General features: G+C 48.4%; 1 protein-coding gene across 1 annotated transcript; it reads left to right on the forward strand.

Moving 5' to 3' along the window:
• Positions 1-2,706: 2,706 nt before the first annotated feature.
• LOC136375599 (alpha-2-macroglobulin-like protein 1) lies at positions 2,707-24,326 on the forward strand. Its single transcript, XM_066341205.1, has 35 exons — positions 2,707-2,765; positions 3,381-3,564; positions 4,482-4,644; positions 5,169-5,221; positions 7,164-7,184; positions 7,663-7,834; positions 8,221-8,305; positions 9,622-9,733; positions 10,024-10,138; positions 10,527-10,636; positions 11,144-11,311; positions 11,546-11,776; positions 12,429-12,492; positions 12,865-13,010; positions 13,291-13,440; positions 13,682-13,834; positions 14,397-14,481; positions 15,299-15,410; positions 15,910-16,135; positions 16,267-16,393; positions 16,955-17,076; positions 17,539-17,593; positions 18,209-18,292; positions 19,257-19,433; positions 19,566-19,647; positions 20,432-20,588; positions 20,782-20,856; positions 21,234-21,396; positions 21,777-21,991; positions 22,134-22,349; positions 22,447-22,571; positions 22,875-22,965; positions 23,681-23,749; positions 24,057-24,159; positions 24,286-24,326. Exons 1-35 carry the CDS (start codon positions 2,707-2,709, stop codon positions 24,324-24,326), a joined length of 4,311 nt encoding a protein of 1,436 aa, XP_066197302.1.
• Positions 24,327-24,587: the final 261 nt, after the last annotated feature.

The following is a 24,587-nucleotide window of genomic DNA, read 5'->3' on the forward strand; positions in this document are numbered from 1 at the left end:
CTTCTCTCTCCCTTGCCTTTACCACTTGCTGATATCAAAAAGCAGAACTGCAGCCAGTCAGGCCTGCAGCTGGTAATGGTACTTGGAGAGTACATTGCCTAGAGCTTGGAATCTTGCAGAGTGGGAGGAACTCCACCTATCACTGTCAATGCCATCATGTTCTTATAATCCATTTTGCAGAGCTTAGCAAAGCAGAGGTCTGAGAAAAATCCCCAGCACAGAGATTTATTGTGAGAACAGCTTCCGTGGTGGTTCACACATACAGGAATCCAACCCTGCCCTTGCTGACACCATGAGGGGTAGCTTAATGCAGGAGCCCATCATTTATCAGGAGGTCACACACAACTCCTTGCTGCTCCTATGTGTATGTGTACACACACTCTGTGTAAAAATTACACATGGTGTCACTTTTGACTCAATATCCATAGTCATTTCTGTTACACTCTCTTAACAACTCTTCTCTGTCATTTGAAATGTTCTTTATGAGATTTAAACACTAATACCTGTGATGTCTGGCTACTAAGAGAGTATTTGGAAGGAGGGGGCTGTCTTCCAAGACAATTTAGACAGGGAAAAAAATCACTTTTGTACAAAACACATTGATTTCTCTCTGGCATAAATGTCCCTTCTCCGCTTAGAGCAGCAGATGTCAAACATCCCAGTCATTTTTTTATCCTTGACAAAACTGAAGGGTTGTGGTGATTCAGGCTGGAGCTTGGTGGTGCGCATCCTTCCATTTAGCTTGTGATCAGCTCACTGCTGGAGCACTGAGAACTGCTGGCCTCCATGGACACAAATCCACAATGAATGTGCCTCTTGCCTGTCTCTGGGCCAGGTGACGCATGGATCTGTGGGCTGAGGAAAGATCTTAGCACAGAACAGCACCCAGGTACTGTGTGCCCTGTCACCAAGTCCTAGGGGTTGCAGAGTCCTGCTAAGACATGCTCCCTTCCCCAGTGCCTCCTGCCCACCAGCAGCTCGCCACTGCGCTGGTAGTAGGAGATGGAGATAGGACTGAAGCAGATGAATCACACACACCTATCCTGCCACTTTGTTTTTGTTGCTCCTACATTTATTCAATTCTGTTTCATGAGGAGGTAGACTGCATTGGGTGCTCTTGGGTGCTCACTGCTTTCCAATCTGTGCCAAGTTCAGAACTTCAGAGGTGTTTTTTGCTCTCACAATACAGCTGCTGGAGTCAGTAGGAGTCAGGAAGCTGAATACCTTTGTCAGTGTGAGCCCCTGTGCTGTTATGAGGGATCTGGCTGCCCTCTGGAACTGCTCTGGATCTACTAGGAACAAACAAATGCCAGTTGGGATTGTTCAACAGGCACTGCCTGTACTTTTTGAGACCCATGGAAAGAAATGAAGGGCAGCTTAGTGTCAGAGAATGATTCATGTTCTTGCTCCGGTTCATATTTGCTTGTTTGTCCAGGTGAATTTATGCATTTTCTCAACTGCTGGCACCAGCTGCTCTGACCTGAACAAAGCCCACGGAGAGAGAAAGGAGAGAGAGGAGTTCTGTCTGTCCTTTATGTATGTGTGCATGAGTGTGTAAAAGGAAGCCCCAAAACCAAGTTTCCTTGTTATGGTCAGCCTGTACTAAAGCAAAGGAAAATATTACTAGGCTCTACATGTTTAAGAGTTCAGTTTGGTACTGAAGAACAAGTTAGTGGTACATTTTGATATGAAATGACTTTGAGACTAAAATTGAAGAGCTTCTTATTTTAAGAATAAGTAGTTTTGAAGAAGCAGATTCTCTTTTCAATTATGGTAAGATACTCAGAAAAAAGTTCAGTACAATCAGTGGACTAACATATAAAATTAGCATGTGGAAAGAAGGCCCCAAGATAGTGTGTGTTCACATTACCCAGGGCTTGAGCACAGCCTTTTGATAGCTAGACAAGACCACGTAGGACTTCAGCTATGCAGATTTTTATCTGCCTGACCAATATTTGGCCCTCATTTAATCCACTGGTGAGCGTGTGAGTAGGTTGGCCTTGAAGTTGAGCACAGAGCAATGTGATACAGCTGGGGTGAGCTGCAGCTGTTCAATTTTCTCTTCAAACTGAATTACCTGTAGGGCAGAAGCAAGGTGAGGATTCCAGCTCTGCTTGCTCTCTGTGGTTTCCTCCTCTGTGAAGGAGCAGAGAACTATGCAAATACATTGAATCTGTACAAAGTCTGGTTTCCATTTCAGGACTAAAACCTGCCTTGGGTGCTACAGACTGAGAAAGCCTGGGGACAGTATGACCACAGGAGCTCACAGTGAGCTCCAGCTGGGTGCACATGCCAAGGGGTCATGGGACAATCCAGCTGGAGGCAGAACAATGGGACTTGGGCTACAACTCGCCCAGGGAGCAGGGGCAGTGCAGTGAACAGGAAACAGGCTGCTGGTTAGCAAAATAAAAGGCACATTTGTCTGCATGATGCTGATCCATCCACAGGGGAGTAGGAGAGCAGTGAGGCTGGAGTCCAAAAGGACTTGGATTGGCTAGGGAATATCCTGGACGGTACAACCCTGTGCCTGTGGCACTATAAATGCAGGAATGAGGTGGAGGGAAGGAAACCTTGGGGCTTTGTGTCTGCTTCCTGGGAGAAACAGCAACAACAGCAAGTGTCTTTGGAAGGAGAGGAGCAGCACCCTACTTTCTCTCCTGACCAGCCCTCCAGAGGAATCCACCCCTTTGGGGCTCTCCCATGAAAATGTGGACTCCCTTCCTTGTGAGCTGCCTGCTCTACACCCTGGGGATAGTGGCACAACCGTAAGTGCCATTTGAAAATCTAGTGATTGATAGTTCTGAATGCTGAGGGAGGGGCCATGATAGCAGAGAGAGAGTATGAGACCCTGTGAGTCCCCTCCTGGAAGGGCTAGACTTGGGGTAGGGTGCAGAGCCTTGTTGTGAATGCAGGGCCCTGCTGAAGGTGGAAACCTCTCTCATGGATATGGCTGCAGTACAAGAACTAGGTGAGCACTGGTGGTGGGAACGAGAGTGAGGGACTGCAGTATGAGATGGAATGAAGGGAAAGGTGTAGGACAAAGTGAAGGGCAAATGAAAAGGGCTGCAAGGCAGAGGATGGATAAGAAGGAACCAATCTGCTGTCAGGGTAGTCAAGGAGCCATGTCAAAGCTAGAAGGGCAAATTCTGTTCTGTCACCTGAAAGTATTTGTCTTGTATTTATCTGAAATGCACTCTTTACCTTCTTTCCCCCTTTGCAAAGTTCTCGCTCTGGCAATCTGTCACAGTCTCTCCAGTAGAGCAGCACCTCCTACTCTCAGAGAGATGGCAAACTCTCCTGTCCCTCAGGCCAGCCTTTTAGTGCCCAGAGTGGGTGAGAGGGCTCCCGGGGTGCAATGATATCTTGTTTCCCCATTGCAGGAAGTACCTGATCATCATTCCAGCTGCCCTGCCCTACCCCTCATCCCAGAGGGCATGCTTGGACCTCCGTGGGGTTGAAAAGCCTGTTCGTGTGGCCTTAACTCTTGTGCACCCATCTGGCAACCTTAGCCTCTACCGCAAGGTCGTCCGGAACGACTGGATCTTTGAGTGCACCAGATTCCAGGTCAGAGTCACTCTTGGCAGGGAGCCCTAGCTGGCAGCTCCCAGTGTGCTCATTTGCCTCTGACAAAAGAAAGAGAGAATGAGGAAGACAGAGGATAAGAGGGCATGGAAAGGAGTGAATGCAGAACCAGGGGGAGTGTTTAGAGGCAGCCTGGTATCTTTGCTCCTTGTCTTTCTCGGTCCGTGTGGTACTCTTCCTATGGGATATCCTGGTGGCACACTGAGGAAAGGCTGCCAGCCTAGGCAGCAAAGATCTGAGGAGGATGGATACCTTAGAAACACCCAAATGGCAGTCTTGCAGCTCATTCTCTCCCCTGAGGAGGATGCACTGTCACAGCATGTTATTTGTGAATCTATGATGCAGAAAGAGTCAGAGCTCTCATCTCAGACAGCTTCCCTCATGTCTGCTTCCTTCCAGGCTTTCTTTCTGGGCTTGAAAATGTCCTGGAGGACTGGGAAAGACATGGGAGGGTGTACACACAAGCTCAGCACAAATCTTTCTTATTTGCCAAACTCAATATCCTTATTTTCTTAGTTTGCACTGATAATAAGAGGGGATTTCAGTCTCTATGACCTTTATACTCTAGGAAACAGCCTTCTCATCACCACAGACCTTTTCTTCCCTTGAGTTAAGTCTCCTCCATCTTGCTCCATGCGGATTCTAACAGTGGTTCCATGAAGGAGTTAACAAAATTTGTGACAGAACAGACTCCTTTTTCTCTTGTCCAAGATCTATCCCAGCTGCTAAGCGTTGTTCCCTGTGCTTCCACAGAACACAGCTTTCAGCCACTGAGGTGACACCCTATGCTGGCCTCCAGAGTATGACGGCAAAGAGCCTGGCCTTGCAGTGCAGCTGAAGTGAGAAGAGCACTGCTCTGATACCTGCTAGCCTGGTGGCTCTTCTCTTTTGTGTCCTAGGTGCCCCGACCTGCAGGCAGCCAGGAGGTGGCCACTGTACACCTGCACATCTCCAATGGCCACTACTTCAGTGCAAGAGAAGAGAAAAAAGTCCTGGTCCGCAGGGCTGCAACAGGCTCCTTCATTCAGACGGATAAGCCCATCTACAACCCAGGACAGACGGGTGAGCAATGCACAGAGCACCCTGACAGTGGCCCTGCCTTGACCCTCCCAGGCTTTGCTCCCAATTTCCTGTGGGTGGAACACAGTGCTTAGTGCATGGGGACAGAGGGGGGTGGCTGCCTTCTGCAGTAAGATATGCATGACCCATGTTATAGCAGCAGGAGGGGCCTGGGAGGGGAGGCTTCACATGCTCTAGGAGCAGAGCTCTCTTGGAAAAGGGAGCAGACCTGAACATGGTCTTCTTGGCCAGGGCCAGGTCTGCCTTCATTGCAGGCAAGGAAATGTAAGGGTAACCCTGCCCATGGAAAATCCCTAAATTGTGAAGCAGCTGTGCTGCTGCCACATTTTTGGGGCAAGCAGAGGTGAGCAGGGCTGAGCAAGGATAAGAGGGGCTGCAGGGCAGGCATGGGGCTGCCACCATGGCTGGGTGTGGAGCTAGGATTTTGGGGTGAGACAAGTGCAGGGCAAGTCGATTCCCACGTGCGCTCTGTCTGTAATGTGCTTTACTCCACTTTCTCCCTCCAGTGAAATTCAGGATTGTGACACTGACTGAAGGTTTTGTTCCTGTTAACAGCAAGGTAAAGCCTAAGTGGAGGCAAAGAAGTCTCCAGGCTTCAGATGGTTCTGCTTCCTCTACCAGCCCCATGCCAGGGAGGCTGGGACAGTCCCAGTATCCAGGGTGGCCAATGCCAACCCTTGAGTAAACCAAATTTGAACAATTCCTGTTGGCTGATGGCTCTGCTATTGCTCTCATAGGATAGCTGCTGGCTGATGGGAGGCTTGGATGGTATTTGGGGAGTGGGCCACCATTCCCAGCTAGCTGAGTTAGCTGGGTGCACTTGCCCTTGCCAAAAATGCAGGCAGGGCTTCTGGAGACCAGTCTGTGGGTTGCTGGCCATGGGCATAATTATCAGACAAAACTGTCTACAGACTTCACCAGACTCAAAGATCCCCTCCCACAGCTCTGGAAAGCTCAGTGATTTGTACAGTGTATGTCACTTGAGAGTGTAGGAGAACTTGAAGCTAGCTGCAAAATTAAAAAAAAATTAATTAATATGGGGATGGATACACAGGAAGTCATAATAGAAAAAAAGAGAGAAAAGAGTACAACCAAATTATACTGACTTGCCGCTGCCAGCACCTCACTGTCTCCATGTCAAAGGAGTGACAATTTGCCAGAGACTTATGTATGTGGTGGCCAGGAAACTGCAAGGCTAGTGCCATTCTCCTGCAAGCAATTATATCTGCAGCCAGCAGCTACAGCTATTTCACTCCTCAGTCCTCAAGCAGTTTAAAGAGAGCCAACAGGAATTCATGCCATGACAATTAAATGCTGAAGGGCACGCATTAGGGGACTTGGATCAAATCCTTCTAGACTAAAATAAAAGGAAAGATCCTTCCAGCTTCTTTACTATTGACTTAATTTCCTCTTTTTTTGGGGCGATTGGTGTGATCTTAGCATCAAATAAATACTCCATTCTTCTCCCCAAAGGGAAGGTCTATATCTTATAGTAATTAGATAATAAAGTATAAACAATATATTTGCTTCCATGCCTACAATTTGTTCATGTACATATTTGACCATAAATGCTTGATGTCTATGTGTAAGTATAAACAAATTAACATTATAACTGTTAATTATGCTGTGATGTAAATTCAGAGATCATGTTTAGCCCAAGCTGTTACAAGGCTTCAGTCCATCACAGCATTAAAGCTGTAATACCTAGTTTGTAAATTAGATGATTTGAAGTTAATATGGATGCTGTTCACCAGCAGGTTAACCTGCACTTTTTTTTTTTTTATTTCAATGAAAACAGAGTTGCCCCTGATAACTTGTATGAAAGCTTAGAATGATGAATAATGTGAATTACATGTCAGTTGCATGCTTACAGCCTGGTTACTTTTCCAAGCCCTGCTCCTGCCTTCTTATGCTTTGTGCTCCCAAATTAGGGGCTCCTCACCTGCCTACCAGATGATAGATGCAGTGATATAAGAACAAACAGAGAATTAATGGGCCTAGAAGGGATGAAGTGTGTCCTCCTTTGTGCCTCCCTGTTACTGCCAGTTGCAGCCAGCATTGATTCATAACTCCCAGCCTTACCTCCTACACCAGGGATTTTAAAGGAAGTTGTGTAGATTATTCTTCCTATAGGTGATCCAGTTTTGCTAGTTATTGGGATATATGTTACAAAACTGAGGCCATTTAATATTTGTGAGCTTGGAATGATGGTATTTGAGAGTCTTCCTGTTCTTCTCCATTTTAATACAGCAAATTCTAGCTTTCGTGGTTGTAGAATACCTATTAAAATGTATCTTAAATATTCAGGGATCAAAAAGTAAATCTGAAGAATAGCATAGATTTTTACTATTCCTTACTATTTCAAAGCAATTGTCTTCTTTCAGTAGGATTCTTGTATCATAACGTTTGTCACAGTACAGGGGTTGGGTGGGTAAGAGAAGTTTATATGCAGGTTGCTGTGACATGCCAGTTTTTGACAGTGCTGTCTGTTTGCTTTGCAGTACTCCATGGTGGAAATCCAGGTGGGTGTTCCAGACTCCTCTGATGTTATGAGGAAAGGTATTTCAGTATGGATAGTACCTAGGATGCTGTCTTAGTGGTTCAAGTTACTTTTCTTAGGGTCTGTGCATGCACATTCTCTCTCCAAATGCTTCTTGTAACAGGACTTGATGATACAAATGGTCTGACTTCTTCCATTTCTACATTCAGGAATGCCAGTCAGGCTTTTACAATTTATCTTTACTGGTGACTGGAGAGTCTAAATTTCAGGACCTTCCATACCTTTTTTTTTTTTTTTCTGTGGCTGTACAGAGCAGAGTAAACCTGGATGGGTTGGGTTCACCTCTGTTGGCGCTCCAGCATCACCATCTGGGCTAAAACCAGCAGGAACCTGTGAAAGCCTCTGAAATGTCTGATATGCCTTTGAGTCCAGTGGGCTCTGGGTAGAGAACAGCAAGCATTGCTGATGACTGCCTCTTCTTTCCTTCCCTTGCACTACAGGACCCGAACCAAAACCGCATTGGCCAGTGGCTGGATGTGAGACCAAAACAGGGCATTGCAGAGCTCTCTTTCCAGTTAGCTGCTGAACTCTCCCTGGGGACTTACACCATCAGTGCCCAGTCCTTCAAGTCCAGCTCAGTCCAGTCTAGTACCTTTAAGGTGGAGGAACGTGGTAAGGAGAATGAAGAAAGGGATGGAAAAAGTTTCTTGTTTGTTGCTTGTCTGTCTGTATAACAACATAAAGCCAAATATTGTAAAATAGGATTTACTACCTGAGGGCTATGACTGAACACGAATCTATGGGCAATATCAGAAATTAACACAAGGGAGATTGTACTGGAGATTTCTGGAGAAGGTATCTTCTGGCAGATTGAGAATACACTAAAGACATCTGCAAGACTGTTAGAAAAAAAAAAAAAGTCTTTCTTTGGTTTCCCTGTTTTTAGTTAATACTTCTTTAACACATTCCTTCATGAGAACATACTCTTCCCTTTTGTGATCCTGTGCCCAGGTAGTCTTTTGCCCTTGATGGAGTAACTCTGAGGTTTTTTGTTCCAGTGTTGCAAAAGTTTGATGTTTTCTTTGAGGGACCAGCTCAGATTTATGCTTCAGATAAGACTTTCCCCCTGCAAGTGTGTGGCAGGTAAGGAGAATGTTCAGGGGAAAGGAAAGATTCCATCAAAACTGTGTCTCTCCTTCCATATGTCTCCTATCTTTTCAATCCACGAAAGAGAGGTGGCTCAAGAAGGGTCAAACAGGGCTATTCCTTTAGAAGAATCCCAAATAGTTGAAGAGTCAAGGTAATGGGTTCTTCCTTGGGGAAGAGGTCCCTGAGCCACACACAAGAGAGAACATCCAGCTATAGGGAGACTTGCCCTAGGCAACAGATAGGAAGCTGTGTCTGTCCAGCATTGAAAGATCTTATGTGGGGAAAATGCTCACCAGATATGGGACAGACATGTAGAGGTAAAGGAGCAGGAGCTTGCATTTCTTTAGGAGTTTATGCCTTTCCTTCTCATTCACTTGCTACTGAACTTATTACCTTCTTAGGAGCAGTTAAATTTCTAGCAGATAAATTTCTCTAGTTATGTGCTTATCAGCAAAAAATGAGCAGATAAGGGTGGGAAGGAGGGCAGGACCTCTGAGAGTATAAACACAAAGAAGGGAGGACAATGAGCTCAAAAGCACTCAAAACCTGATGAGCTCATTTGTATTTGGGGCTGCATTATCTGGAGACTTTTGGTGTCTTTTTTTCCACTGATTGGTCTGACATAATTTCTCATTAATTGGGTCATTGACAATAAGGTCATATGAGGCTGTAGTAGTAAACAGTACACACCACTCTACATCACCAGGATGGGTCACTAATGTTATCTTTCTACTGATACCCTCAGGAGCATTGCTCCAAAGGGCACATCAGAGACGAGTCAAAGCAAGGCAAGGCAGCAAAGCAGGCAGAGGAAATATCTAAACATCTAAATCAGCAGAGCAGGTCTGCTGATGGAAACAAGAGCCCTGGTCATGAGATAGGCCCATAGTGAGGGAAGTCTGAAGTCACTCTGTGGCTCTGTTACAGCAATTTGCTGTTGCTGTCTGCAGGGACACCCATTTCTGCTGCTTACCCCTGCAAACTAATATCTTTACTGAGTGGATAGATCAGGTCCTCTCTCTGTATCTGCCTGCAATTCCAGGACAGCAAGTGCCCAAAAGTGGGAGAGCTGCAGAGGGCGTGGGTCTGTTCCTGTCCATTTCTGCATCTGTCCCTTTGTTTCTGCATGTTGGATGCCACACCACGCTATGGCACTCCCAAAGTACTCAAAGTGCTATATTTTAATTTGTGCCTGCCTGCTTGCCAGCTGCAATAAGACCTTCATCACAAAAGGCACCTTTGTGGAGCAATGTGCTGGACAGAGCACACAGCGCCTCTGCCCAGAAGCTCCTGTGGTGTTCTCCCTGCAGGTACAGTTATGGGAAAGCAGTGCGAGGGACCATGCACGTGACTCTGTGCCAGAAAGCAAGGAGGTGGCCCCAGAGTGCCAGCAAGGACATCTGCAGGGAATACAGCGGTCCTGTGAGTAAAATCTTGGAAGGCAGACAGGCAGTAAAGAAGCACCACAAAGGACAAAGAGTCAGGGGCTGAGTGAACTGAATGAACTGCTCAGAGCCCTGCCCAGTCTGACCTTGAATGTTTCTGGGGATGAAGGATCCACCACCTCTCTGGGGAACGTGTTCCAGTGTTTTACAAGTTCTGCCTTATTATTTATTGTAGTTGATCATTATGACAGAATGACTAATCCCTTGTTCTTCTGACCCCCTCCCTTCTCCCCAGCCCCAAATAACACCCATCACTCCCTATTGCAGACAGCAAGCAATGGCTGTTTCACCCCTTCTGTCAGCACATCAATCTTCAATCTGACTCCCAGCGAGGAAAACAACAAACTTTATGCAGAAGCCTCCCTCCTGGAGATGGGCACAGGTACCCAGGGGCTCAGCAGGGAAGGTACAGGGGAAAGAGGAACCATTCTGGGGATTTGAGGGTTAGAGAGGGCACATCTCCCCTTCTCCTCCTCCCTGCTGCTGAGATCATTGCAGGATGTGGATGATCATTACAGCAGCAGGAGGGTGAGGAGTGGCTGGGAGCTGGATGGGTGGTGTGGGCCCATGAGGCTACAAAGAGGCTTGCAGACAGCTTAACTAAAGAAGGAGCTGCCACAGGAGCAGCCTCCAAACCTTGAAGAATGCTGGTGTTGGGAAGGAAGTTTCAGACACTGCTAAGAGGGGGTGGGAAAAACAAGGTGAGATTAAACTATCATGCCAGATCTCTGGCACTGATCCTACTTCCTTTGCACTCTGCATTCCAACAGGGGTGCAGATCAACACCTCCAGCCAAATCCTCATCTCCAGGACAGCTGCAAGGGCAGTATTTGAGACACCCAATGAATATTACATCCCTGGAGTACCATACAGGGGGAAGGTGATTTTCTTCCCTTGCTTTTTTGCTTCCTGTTATTTGCCAAGGAATTTGACATCTGGTAAATCTAGCTGACACAAAGCATTTCCTGCTCCTCAGACAGAGTACCTTACCTTGCACTGTGTCACATTGCTTGACAGTGTGGCTACAGTTGCTGCATTTCAGGTTCCTTGTTGTGTTTACACCTCCAGCATCTGCTGAGAGCAATGAGTGCTGTCTCAGCAGGGATGCTGGGATGCAAGGATGTCTCAGCTGTTGGCTAGGAGAGAAACGCCTCGTGTTCTAGCCACACACACCTTTTGGAGCAGGCAGATTTTAACCATGCTTTTAACCAGCTTCACATTAGAGATGAAAAAGTTGTCCAATTCTCCTAATTTCTTGGGGCCAGACTGAAGTCTTTAGGTGGCCTACACAAGAAGGTCTATATTTGTCAGAGAGAAGAAGGTTTTGGGTATGACATTGGAAGAAATATCTGACTTTGGCTTTCCTGCCTCACTTTGTTGTCACCAGATTAAGGTTCAGGATCACTATGGGACTGCTATGAAAACCAGGAAAGTTTATCTCGTGATAAGGTTCATGAGGCGTCGGTTTATCAAGACATACATCACAGATGACAGTGGAATAGCATCATTCAACCTTGACACAACCGCCTGGAACAGCTCATCTGTCACTTTGGAGGTAAACACCACTTCTGCATATGGGAAAGTGAGAATCCTTGAGCTCTAGCTGTGCTCCCCTCTCATGCCCTGCAGCCCCACTGCCAGCTCAGGCCTAGGCTCACCACACAGCTCTGCAAAGAGCCAGCTGGAAGGCACCAAGCCAACAGCCTTTCCCAAACCAAGCTGATGACAGCCTAACAAAGCACTGAAGCATGAAACTCTTCATTTCTGTGTGTCTCTGGTGCCCTTTCAGGGGAGGTTCACCCTGGAGGAGCTCATGCGCTCTCCTCGAAGGACTGACTTCAGTTACACGAACGCTTACCATCACCTGCAGCCCTTCCACGTCACAACCAAGAGCTTCCTGGACATACACCCACCCATGGAAACACTGCCTTGTGGGCTGAGGCAGAATGTCCAGGTGACCTTCACACTCAGCAGGGATGACCTGGGAGAAGACACCAGCCGTATAAGTTTTGCATATTATGTGAGTAAGGGTAGTAGATATCCTGAGGGGAAAGGTTTTACTGACAGGACCAGCCCCCAGTGAAAAGTTGAGGATATAATTTAAGTCATCCCTGGAGGGATGAGTGCTAAACTTTGTTCTCAGGGGACTGGGTGAATGCTACACCTGGTGGGGCTCAGCCTGGCTACACCGTGATCTTGGTGCTGGGGCTCCAGTCAGCTCCATGGATAGGAGGAGGTTTCTGTCTTTGTAGCCCAACCACCCCTTGGCCTCTGCCAAAGCTGCAGATGGAAGTGTCTTTCTCCCTTTAAAACTGGACAGGGTATCTCTTTTTCACCCTGGTCATCAAACAATTGCTCAGTGGAAGTGGATTTTGGTCTGGTCTGGAAGCCTGCCTGCTAGAGGAGAAACACTTCAGTTATCACTCACCAGTCTGCAGTGGACCCACTACTCATCCATTGTCCTCACTAAACAGTCTAGACCAGAGACTACTGTGTTAAAGCTTCTCTCAACTGTGAGGTCTGCAAATCTCCTCAAGTCTGGGGTTGGATTGAGACCGTAGTTGATTTTGGGAGTCTTATTTTGCTTTTGAGAGCAATATGCACATAGGTATGTGTCGATGCAGTCTGGTGGCAAACAGCAGTCTGCTCATCCCATGTTCCTCCTCCTGCAGGTCACTGGCAAGTCCGGAATTGTTGTCAAGGGCCAGAGGAATATCCAGATCGGGAAACTGAACAGTAAGTCCTGGCAGAGAAGTGGAAACAGCTTCACCCAGTTGGTTTCTAGGTTGGACATGAGAGTTGCCTGGGTTTCTCCCTAATTTCCTCAATCTATAGGTCTGGAGCAGTCAGCAAACAGGACAGAGGGAGGCTGAGGAAGCAATTGTGTCAGCTGGGAGAAGGCAAAAAGACAGAATGAAACAGTGATGGGAAGAGACTGGGAGGATGTAGGGGAAGATGGACTACATAGGGTCAGAGAACGAAGGGAGAGGGCAGACAGTGCAGCAGCAGGAATTGGTTTGACATTTTGAGATTATATAGCACAAAAAGAAGGGCACAAAGAGGTCTCGGTGGGCCTATGATGAAAATATTTTGCCTTTCCTTCCTCAGTGTTGAAGGGCTCATTCTCCATCCCTTTGACCTTCACTGCCAACTTGTCCCCATCACCGTCCTTAGTGGTGTACGCCATTTTCCCCAGCGGAGGGGTCACAGCTGACAGCATCCGTTTGGATGTTGCCTTGTGCTTCCAAAACCAGGTGAGACTCACCTCTGTGGCTGGGGGAGAGCTGGTGAGCAGGATTCAGGAGGCCTGAGGGAAGGAGACACTCAGATCCTTCCAAGAGAGAGCTGGGCAGAAGAGATGGAAGGGATGTCTGCAGCACAGTACCCAGGGACCAAGAAAGCTTCAGCAGTAACTTCTGATAGCAGTGGCTGAGCAGGGGAGATTCCAGCTAGTCTTCATCTTTCTGCCTGTGCCATCTGTCTGTCATCCTCCTCACACCTCTTTCATATTCCTTTCCTGGTGTGTTGCTCCAGGTCAAGGTAGGATTCCCAGATAAAGAAGCCCATGCAGGGTCAGCAGTGCAGCTCCAGCTTCAGGCAGCGCCTGGCTCCCTGTGTGCAGTCCAGGCAGTGGAAAAAACCATGTTTTTCAGCAGACCAGACCATGAGCTGACCAGCCAAATGGTGAGTGTTTGTGCAACCAGGCAAAACCTCGGGAGTGATGGATGAGCTGGGTGAGGCAGGCAGAGGCTGTGACAAGGTGAGCCGGAGGCCAGTGGATGAGGAGGTCTGTGTGTGAAGGAGAAAGCAGAGCCTGCCTAGGAAGAAGGACAGCAACTGGTGTGCATGCTAGGGGAGGATGGAGTGAAGCATCTGGAGGTATCTGCTCCTTGCCCAATCCTTCCCTGCCTGTGAGTTTCCCTAGGTCTATGGTTTGTTTCCTGCTGCCTACCAACGTGGATACCCTGCCCAAGTAGAAGAGCATTCAGGCCACTGTTTGCAGCCCCACTCCTCATCATCTCTGCTACGAGGAAGGCCACAGGATTCCTTTCAACCCGACATCTTCAACCTCTTCCGGGTAATCACTCATGATGTTTCCCAGAGCTGTTGCAATTATGAACATCTGAGGTATTTTCTCCCCAAGCAGTGTGAGAAGGCCTTTCCTCTTCCAGACAGACCCTGCTGTCTGCCCCAACTGAACTGTGTTGTCTCAAAAGATGCACAACCCCACTGAGTAGGAATACCTGTATTTCCCTCCACACATGCACAAAGCAAGGTGATGAAATCCTGGAGCAACAAATTCCATTTTTTTGAACTTGAATGGGAATGAGGCCCAGGGCTGTTTACTGTTTATCTACATTATTAGAGAAAAGAGAGACAGGGAGTGATCCCAAGCATTAGACTGCTCTTTGCCACTGTTTTGGGCAGTGCCCAGGCACATCTCTTGGTGTCTTTAGGGCAGATCTCCTCCATGCCTCCCTCAGCACTGTGTCTGCTTGGGCCAGTGCTGCTCTGGGCTGCCTGGGCACTGGGTTCTCCTGACCTCCATGGTTTCCAGAGTAATTTTGAAGAGCAGCAGTCAATCTTCCCCACTCACAGATGCTTTTCTGCCTCCCCTGCTCTCCTTCTTTTCCTCATAGAACATGGGACTGAAAGTCTTCTCAAACCTTGTAATCAAGAAGCCCTCTCAGTGCTCTCGTCGGGGGGATAGGAAGACAATCACAGGTGAGCTGCACTTTGAGCCTACCTGGGACATGAGATCACATCAAGTGGCAGAGCCCTCTGATCTTTGGGGTTTGCTGGTGGTGGATATTGTCTCTCTTAGGAGTATCTGATGCTGCTGCCACAGTCTAGCTGCCCAGTCCACCAGACTCAGTAGGAGTGAGCCAGCCCCTATAAAAAAGGGCTCTGAAAAACATCATTACCTGGATATTCCATGACACTAAAGGACGGCACTCTCTTTCCTCACAGACAAACCCAAGCAGGGCCCAGGATCTGTTTCCTGGTGTCTATTCCCATTCCCCAGGCTATACAGAAACCCAGCTTCTGTCCCCACTTGTGGCCACAGAGACGGTCATGTTCTTCCTCTCTGTTTCAGTTTGCACTTGATAACTGTACTAAACTCAGTTACGTGCCTGCCTGTATTTAAACCATTGCTTGCTGTGGAATGTGAATTTTGTGCAGCAAGCAAACAGTCCCATTACTCACAGAATTACAGAAGTGTTGGTTGAAAGGCTCTCTGGAGGATCTTAGTTTCTTAAGCAACAACTCTGGGTCAGGTCAGGAAAGGGCTTTGTGCAACCAAGTCTTGGAAACTGTGCAATCAGCTCACTGCCAGCTGCTTCTCCTGCTATCACTCTCTTTTCCCTTAATTTCTGGAAATTTCTGGACTGGAAATCAGTCCAGTCCATTGTGCTTTCCTTTGCCTCTTCTCATATCTCTCTTATTGCTTGCTTTCCCTCCAGCCCCACTAGGGCTAGGCTGTCTGTGGTTGGCAAGGTTCACCTCCCACTCTGGTGGGACTCCTTCCTCTTTCTTTCAGGGTTGCCTTCTACAGAAGACCAAAGAACCACTGAGGAACAACCCAAATTTACAACTCACAGATTTCACCGCTATTTCCCTGAAACTTGGATCTGGAATGCATACTCTGTTGGGTTAGTGATTCCTGACTTTACAAATGGACAGAAGGATGACCCTTTGCTATAGAGACTTGGCTGACTTGAGCTTGTGTAAAAGAGGTGTAAAGAGATCTCTGCATGCAAATTATGTGGCTGTTCCCTGCATTTGGGGAGTGCCAACCTAGTAGACTTTGAGGTGCAGAACTGAAGTGTGCATAGATTTAAGGAACAGGAGTACACTTCCAGACCAAACCACCACGAGTGTACAGAGCTGGAATGCTTGGACAGTGTCTCGCTCAGGAGAAGGATATAAAACCATTACTGATGGCATTTAAAGAGGGTTTATGGTTCAAGGGAAAAAATTGCTGAGAAATGCCTTGCTGCGAGCCACTGGAGCAAGTGTCACTGGCAATACAGCAAGGGTTGATCCAAGCATGAGGAACTGTGTCATCTCCCTCAGAGGGGTCATGAGCACTCCTCATTGCATCTCCACTAGCAGACAAATCTCTTCATGCAAGTTCTCTCTTCCTCCCAGCTCCAATGGCAGCAGGAATGTCTCAGTTATAGCACCTGCTGCTGCTGCAGAGTGGAAAGTCAAGATGTTCTGCTTGGCTGGGAGGGGGTTTGGCCTTGCCCCGAGCACGAGCCTCAGAACAGTCCAGCCCTTCTTTGTGGATGTGACGCTGCCTTATTCTGTCATCCGTGGGGAGACCTTCCTGATGAAAGCCACTGTCTTCAGCTACCTGCAGCAGTGCATACAGGTGTGTGCCTATGCCACAGTGTGGGACAGGCCTACTCTGCCCTCCAGTTTTGGAGCTCTTTGTGCCAAGCCATCTCACCTGAGGTGCCCAGTCACTTGCATCTGTCATTCCTGCATCTGTCATTCCCTCAGATCCAGGTGGCCCTGGCTAAATCCTCAGACTTCCAGGTGGAGCCATGTCAGACTTGCAGGGACAAGGAGTGTCTGTGTGCAGAGGAGTCCAAAACCTTCATGTGGAATGTGACAGCAGTCCAACTGGGTATGGCAGCAAAAAGGGACTGCTGATGGGGAACCCTAAAACTGAAGTGAAAGAGTGTGGGAGGTCCAGAGAAGTTGGCAGAGCCGGGTGTCCTCTGAATCCTGAAGTTTGCCCTTCATGGTGCAAACAGGCAATCCATTATCTTTGCTTTCTTTCTTCTTAGACAGACCCACCAGAGAGGGCAGGAACTCCTGAAGAGAGGGCTGTGTGACCAGCTGGGGAGGAAGAGGCTGTGTGGATGTGGGTGGGGGAATTTTGTATTGCTGGTCTTGTGCTTCATATGCAATGGGAAGGGTATGCTGGGGTCCAAGGGCTGCTGGACCCTCTGCTGTTCAAGTCATACTGCAGTGCAGTGAAGTCACTGCTGGTGGGACATTACAGAGTTTCCTCATGCTCAGGATACCTGAACAAGCTGTCAGCACTGGCTGGCTCACCTTGACTGGCCAAACCACTGAGGCCATGAAGACAACAACCCAAAGCATCTCAGCCCACTATTTACAGAAAGTTTACTCCATTTGGCTACAGGTATAAGAAAAGGACTCTGTTGAATTTATTTGCTAGGGACCCTGAATATCTCAGTGAGGACAGAGGTACTGGACAGCACGTCACGGTGTGGGGGCAGGAAGCCCTTGCCAGCTGCTGTGAGAGGGAGGCACACCCTGACCAAACAATTGCTGGTCCAGGTCAGTATGAGAACAGCCTCACTTTTGTCTATGGTATCCCTGCCCAAGGGGGAAGGCAGACTGAGGTGGGTTAAATAGTTTTATCACCTCAAATTTTGGCCAGCAATAGTATACCAAAGCTGTGGCTTAGTTCACTTTATTTCTCCCAGGACCTAGCCAAGACTATTCTTGCAGAACTCTTTCTTGAGCTGAATTCCCATGTCTGTGTTTCTCCCTGTACCTTTCTCTGCTTTTCATGCTGTACCTGAGCTTTTGTATGTGCTCACTGGCCAGACAGCCCTGTCCAGGCTTACTCTTGATCCTTTGAGCAGTGAAGCAGGCAGACTTGCCAAAAATGAGGAGGGTAGAGTTCCCTGACCTCTGAATTCAGACTTGAACTTCCTCTGAAATGTTGCTGTCATTTGGGAATTTTATGCATATTTTTGTTTCTTGTGTTGCATGTGCATGTTTCTGCCCTGGCAGCCAGAGGGTGTGTTAGTGGAGAAGTCCTACAGCTCCCTTCTGTGCCCAAGAGGAGGTATGTGCCTGAGATGAGGTATGTGCACAGCCTGAATGGGTTCTGCAGCCTGAAATAACTACATCTAAAAGTAGAACTCAACTGTGGGAGGTCTCATGAAAGAACGCTTTGAAATTATTTTTCACATAGGAAATTTTGCTTCCTATCAGACATGAACAAATAAGAAATATTACTCCCACATGTGCTGTTCAACTGAATTTGCTGCTGAGTATGAGTGGTAAAATCCTGCTCTGTAGTCTCCTTCCCACAGTGGGTGTTCCTGAGGCTTGACAATCACCAGTGAGATATGCTCCAACCCTCCCACCCTGTCCCTGCAGCATTACAAGTCTCCCCAGGCTGTCCTCCAGCTGAGTGATGCCCAGCTGTGATTCTTGCGAGCCTTCTGCAGTGTAGTGAATTGAGCTGAAGTGAAGCTTGGTGGGCCCTTGGCCCTGCCAGCAGCTCTCATGTATGGCCTCACCTGAAAAGTGTCCAGGCAATGCACCTTGGTGCAAAGACCAGGACAGTCAGTGTGAGCAGGATGGAGACAGTGTCCCACTTACCTGGGCCAGTGTTTTCTCTCCAGTTAGAGGCTTTTGGCTTGGTTTTTCATGCCTTTTATCCTACTGTTATCAGGAAATATGGCTGAAGAACACGTGTCCCTTCGCCTCCCTGACAATGTAGTGAAGGGATCTGCCAGGGCTTCCATTTCTATCACAGGTAAGTGACTTCTGCTGTGGGCTCACAGACTGCTGGTACCAAAGAGCAAGGCTTAACTTGGTGTCAGAGGACCCACTGGACAGGAAAGCGTCCAAAAGAGAGGATGCTGTGTTTCTATTCCCTGCAAACACCAGGCTTTCAGATTTTTGCTTTCATGGGAAGAGTATTCTGCACAGGAGAATAATCCTTTTTCTAGCTAGGACCTTGGAGCAGAGACTCTAGGACTTTGGCTATTTCTGTGTAGATACAAAGAGTAAAGCTCAAAACTATGCTACAGCAGAGGCTCCTGGAGGGAAAAAAATCTTTCTCAGCATTATGAAGTTGGAAAATAACACTTTGGGGAGGGTACTGGGACTGACCATACCTACCACTAAATACATCTATTTGTATTGCAGGCCAGAACTGGTATGAAGCCAGGCCTGGCATAGGTAGCCATGAATGTTGTGCTACAGAACCCCAACAGAGGAAACCACAAAAGGCTTTTCTGACTGGCTGGAGGATATATGGACACCTTCACACCATCTGACTAGCACCCCTGCTGGCTTCCTCACATTTTGATGGTTGACATATGTGACATATGGCCAGGTCAAACAGGCCTGGCTAAAGACCAGAAGCATTTCAAGCTTTCCCTGAGTGCTGTTATATTTGGTTGTCTATATGACACAGACTGAGCAGGTGCAGCTCTGCTCATAGCCTTTTACAAACAGTATTTGTTAATGCTGGGCCTCTTCAGAATGCAAAAGCTGATATAAGGGGAAGTTCTCCAGGGACTACATAGTGTAGTCATGATGGCAAGCTGGAAAGAGGCAAAACAGTCACCACTCTCCATTTTGCACTCAGTCATTTACTGTTCTTTCCTCCTTTCTCCAGTGCTTTCCTCCTGCTGAGATAAAGCACTATTATTCCCTGCCTGGCTGAAAAGGCACCTCAAATCATACTTACACTTTTTTACACCCTTGCATAGGTGACCTCATGGGGATGGCACTGCAGAACCTGGACCACCTGGTGCAGCTGCCCCATGGCTGTGGGGAGCAGAACATGGTGCTGTTTGCCCCCATTGTCTATGTGCTGCAGTACCTGGAGAAGACAAGGCAGCTGAGCCCTGAGATCAAGGACAGGGCAACAGGATTCCTGCGCAATGGTGAGTGCAACAGGCCCACCTTGCCCTCCCCTGTGTCCAACACACTAGTAACTCCTGCCCTTGCAGCCACTCTGTCAGCACTGTCCCTTCTGTGTTACTGTGCCATGTTAATCACTGTTCCCCTCTCCCCAGGGTATCAGTCACAACTTCTTTACAGGCACAGAGATGGCTCCTATAGTTTCTTTGGGCAGAAGGATGGAGAAGGAAACACTTGGTAAGCACTGCAAACATCCCTCACCTCTGATTTTTCCTGTCTGGGTCAGAGCACCTAATGTATCTGAGAAAACTGACAAGATGTACCTTTTTTGGGATGTAGACAAAAGGAACACTCTGACAGGAAGAGTCTGAGGCACTTGAGCCACTTGAAAAAGCAGTCAGGCAGGGGAGCAGACTTTTTGTGGAAAAGTGGAACAGCACAGATGTTTTCCCAGGGAATAAAGGTCTTTCTTTTTGGCTCTATGCCCCTGCTGTTGCCCACAGACAACACCAGGTCATGCTACTGGTGACCTGGCAGCCAAGAGGTGTACACATGTCTAGAAAAAAAATCAGGTGAGAGCAATAAAAAATCCTCTCGTCAGTGAGTGAAGGGGAGGTGCCTTGGCACAGCTTACACCTATGGTGCTTGGCTAAGACAAATGGAGAAAGGAAGGGAGGAGGAAAATGGGGAATTCCAGATTGTCTCTAATAGTTCGGAGAAGATGAATGAAACAGGTAAAAGTAGAAGGAGTAGGCGGGTTTTCACCTGTGAAATTACTGGGTAAAACACTAAGTAGTACATAAATAGTATATCTGTGGCGACAGAGGCAGGGAGAGGAGCCACTGGAGTGGGTCTTGTGGACCATTTCCACTTTAAATTGACTTATTTTAAAATGAAAATTACTCTTTTTTTGCATCCCCACTATGTCACTAGTTCAGGGACAAGCACCAGGAGACTCTGACTGTCTCTTTGCCCTTTTTTATTGTTTGTCTCTTTTTCTCACAACTCATCCTCTTCCTAGGCTGACAGCTTTTGTACTCAAGAATTTTGGCCAAGCCAGAAAATACATCTATGTAGATGACAAGAACATCCAGGATGGCCTACGCTGGCTGGAGCAAAACCAGCTCCCCAGTGGCTGCTTTGCCAACAAAGGGAACTTTTTTCACTCCTCCCTAAAGGTACTGGTGGGCCAGGAATGACTGGACAGATTTGTGTCAGCAGAAGATTGTGGGATCCCAAAGGATCCTAGAAAGTCATTCTGCAACCTGTGCAAGCCCTAAAGAGAGGGAAGACATGACAGGAATGCTTTTCCTTCTGAGGAGTGGGCCCTCCTAACACCCTGTAAGAGTGAACGATGTGTCCCCTTCACAGAGCAGCACGGATGATGGAATCTCTCTGGGAGCCTATGTCGCTGCAGCACTGCTGGAGATGGGTCTGCCACTGCAGGTAAGCATGCTCTGCTCCCTTCTGCTCTCCTGGGCACCACCACGGGGATACACCAGCTTGTGATTCTGGTGTTCTCCAGGCCATGAACTGGGAGGGAACTTCTGGGAATGAGCCAATGTTTGGTCAAAGGATGAAGTCATTCCTCAAAAGAGGCAGTGTTGTGAAACTTGCTTGATGGAGTGGTGCTCGGTGGCAATGGCTCCCAGTGCACACTGGGACTGTACTGCCTGTTTTCTGGAGACAGTCTGTAATATAATGGGTTTCCCTGGAGCTACGCTGAGAAGACATAGTACGGCTCCCACACTATGTGTGGAATAAGTTCCCCAGCCCAGATTTCACCTCTCTCAGAGTTTGGCATGTGTTTCCTCCCAACACAGAGCAAGCTGATGCAGACTACTCTCCACTGCCTGCAGAAGGTGGTTCACAACATCACCAACATCTACACAGAAGCCTTGCTGGCCTATGCCTTTGCCCTGGCTGGGGACTATGAGACAACCCAGGAGCTGCTGTACAAACTGGAGGAACAGGCCATCAAATCAGGTGCTGCCTGCTGGCATTCTGGACTAATGTACGCCCAGCTACAGCAGTCAAAAATGATATATGGATTTATAGATATTCCTTGTATTTGTGCAGTAACTGCACTGTGTGAGTGAAAATGCAGTAAGGTATTTCACAAGCTGTGAGGGTGACTTAGAAACAGTTTCCCCAGACTGGGATCTCAAGATCTCTTTGAGGGTGGAGGTAGGAGTCTGTGAGCTAAAACAAGATGAAACCTTGGAGAATAAATTCAAGAAAGGAATCCTGGCCTGAGTACAGGGGGATGTACTGAAGGAGCCCTGAAAGCACTGTGGGGTTTGTTCCCTCTGAAACCCAAATTATGTCCTCCCTAAACAGCCTTCATAATCCTTCTCCTTCTGCAGGAGGACAAATCCACTGGAGCCCCAAGCCAAGCTCTCCAGCTTCCACAGACTTCTGGCCTGGTACCCAGTCAGTGGACGTGGAGCTGACGGCCTACGTGCTCCTGGCGTACCTCTCCAAGCCACGGGTGCACGCCGGCGACATGACAACTGCAGCCGCCATTGCGGCCTGGCTGACACGGCAGCAAAATGCCTACGGGGGTTTCGCCTCCACCCAGGTAACCAGCAGCTCCCCGTGGATCCTTTTGTACCCCAGCCTGGCAGCACAAGGCCCCTTGGTCCTCCTGTTCCGAGCCCGTTTCCTTACAGCTGCCGCTTCCAGAGGAGCGGCTGTCTCCGGAGTGATTCTCTCCTCTCCAGGACACGGTGGTCGCCGTGCAAGCCTTGGCGCAGTTCGCGGCGCGGACGCTCAGCACGGCAGGCGCGGCGGCGGTGAGGGCGCGCTCCCAGCGGGGCCCGGGGAAGGCATTCCACGTCAGCCGCCACACGCGGCTGCTGGTGCAGCAGGCAGCGCTGCCGGACATCCCGGGGCAGCTCCTGCTGCAGGCCCACGGCGGCAGCTGCGTCTTCGCTCAGGTGAGGAGGTGGGATGAGCGCGGAGAGAGGAGGAGTCCGCCTGTCCTCCTCCATGAGGTCATGCCTGTCCTGCCTGCTCCCGGCCCTTATCCTGCAGGCAGTGCTGAGGTACCACGAGCCTTCCCCACGGAGCCCTGTGATCTTCACGCTGCGTGTCAGCACGGAGCTGACCAACTGCAGCCAAGCGAATCCCCGTGTCCTCGCCGTCCACATCCTCACCAGGTGACCCCAAGGGCTGTGTCCTCCGCCAGCCACACGGAGTGAGCTTGGGGACGGCAGCCAGGAAAGTCCCAGGGCTCCGGTGGAGAGACCTGACCCTTGGGGTGAACAGGACAGAGGGTGAATGGGGCAGGAGGAAGGCTCGGAGGGGGAAGGTGCTGGCGAACTCCTGTGGGAGGGAGCAGTGGCTGCCGTGCCCCCATCCCAGGTGGGATACCTGGCTCGGGGTGTGGTGGTGGAGGGAAGAGGGGCTGGGAGGGCACTATCCTCACAGAGTCAGACCCTCTGTCTGTTGTCCTTCTCCAGCTACATTGGGAGCAGGGTCACATCCAACATGGTGATCATAGAGGTCTCCCTGCTGTCTGGATTCATCGTGACTTCCAGATCCAGAATGTTGGTAAGAACTTTGGAATAAGAAAACCCAGCTGTGGTAAATGGATCCTGCCTGCTTACTCTCTTGAGAGTTGTTCCTTCCAGGCCAGGTGGCAGCTAAATTTGCAGGAGACCTTTGCTGTTGCAATTGCAGAACTTCTTGTTTTCCTACAGCCCCCACAAGGGAGATCAGAGGTGGTTCAGCTTCTCCCACTGACAATATTTGGACTTGGACCAGGAACAAAATGAGTGCTGGGTGTGCTGACACCAGGATTTGTTTGTCAGAAATCTAAGACAGGATTTCTCAGAGAAACTCTAGCTCTAGCTAAAAAGATTAATTTGTTTTCCAGTTAAATCGTAAATTAATTCACAGCCCCCACACAGTTCTTTAAAAGCAGTTGAACACTCAGTGAGATGAAATAATAATCTCTACTGGTGCTTGCACTCATATCCTGACCAGTATATCAGTCAGATGCACTCCCCACACAGCTTTTGGTCCCCAGAGGGGGAGATTCCTCTGCCCTGGGCAGGATCAGTGTGGTTCATGAGATGCTCACAAGGGACGTTGAAAAGGGACTAGCAAAGATATAACCATTAAAGCCCTTATACATAAGAAAGGCACAGTTCCACACAGAGTCCAGCTCAGTACCTTCCCTTCACTAAAACACTGGATCCCTCAGGTCAGGAATCCCCAAGGAAAATTCTCACAAATTTCATTCTATTATTGTTTCCTATCCTAGCTCGAGAACAGAACCATTGTTAAGAAAATAGAAGTGAAAGCTAATGTGATCTACATTTATCTGGAGAAGGTAAGTGAGAACAAAAGCATTTGGTGTGGCACAGTGAGAGCAAAAGAGGACAAGGAGCTGTGTGAGAAGCTGTGTGAGGTTGGTCTGGGTAAGAAAAGAGCACTGGTAGAATTGGGGGCAGAGGAAGTTTGCTCACTTTGTCACTGGGTTAGAATAATGCTATTTCTCACACAATACTCCATTTTAAAGCCCAGAATCTCTAATGGATTAAAGAAATGTAGTGCAAGAAAACATTCAAATCTGGGATGATGAAGATGCTGTGACTTCTTTATCCCCTTCCTTGCTAATTTCCTTCCATCTCCACTAGCTCAATGATGAATCTCAGACTTTCCTTCTGCAACTGGAACAAGTAATTCAGGTGAAGAACCTGAAACCAGCCAGCATCAAAATCTATGATTACTACCAGCCAGGTGGGTTGCAGATTTCCTACTATTCCGGGGTGGGGAGCTGGGCTCCTGATTCTCTGACTGGGGAAAGACATGCAGTCTTCTCTGTGTGCATCCATGTCTAATCATCTTCCTCATTTCCTTTTGCAGAGGAGCGAGCCTTGGCTGAATACAGTGCTGTGTGTAGTTGAGGTAGGCAGCAAGTTCCCGTGGGACACCAATAGTGGCATCAGGAAATGGTGGGCCTTGGGGGCGGGGAACACAGAATATAAGCAAAGACAGGAAGGGGAATGGTAAACAGTGGGGATCGTGTACCCAGCTAGATAGAGGAAGTATCTGTTTCTAGGTCTATGGATCAGGTTTTTTTGATGCTCTATCTCCTGTGCAGTTCTGCACCTGGAAGGGCAGAGTTTTGTATGGGAGCAGAGGTAGAAAACTTATTTTTCCCAGCT

Source organism: Sylvia atricapilla, chromosome 2 (genome assembly GCF_009819655.1).
Source record: "Sylvia atricapilla isolate bSylAtr1 chromosome 2, bSylAtr1.pri, whole genome shotgun sequence".
NCBI lineage: Eukaryota > Metazoa > Chordata > Aves > Passeriformes > Sylviidae > Sylvia > Sylvia atricapilla.

Coding starts and splice junctions, on each gene's coding strand:
- LOC136375599 (XM_066341205.1), top strand. CDS start 2,707: ATGTGGACTCCCTTCCTTGTGAGCTGCCTGCTCTACACCCTGGGGATA. Junction 15,411..15,909: donor TGGAATGCATACTCTGTTGG/GTTAGTGATTCC, acceptor TCTTCCTCCCAG/CTCCAATGGCAGCAGGAATG. Junction 19,434..19,565: donor AACAGGATTCCTGCGCAATG/GTGAGTGCAACA, acceptor CCCTCTCCCCAG/GGTATCAGTCACAACTTCTT.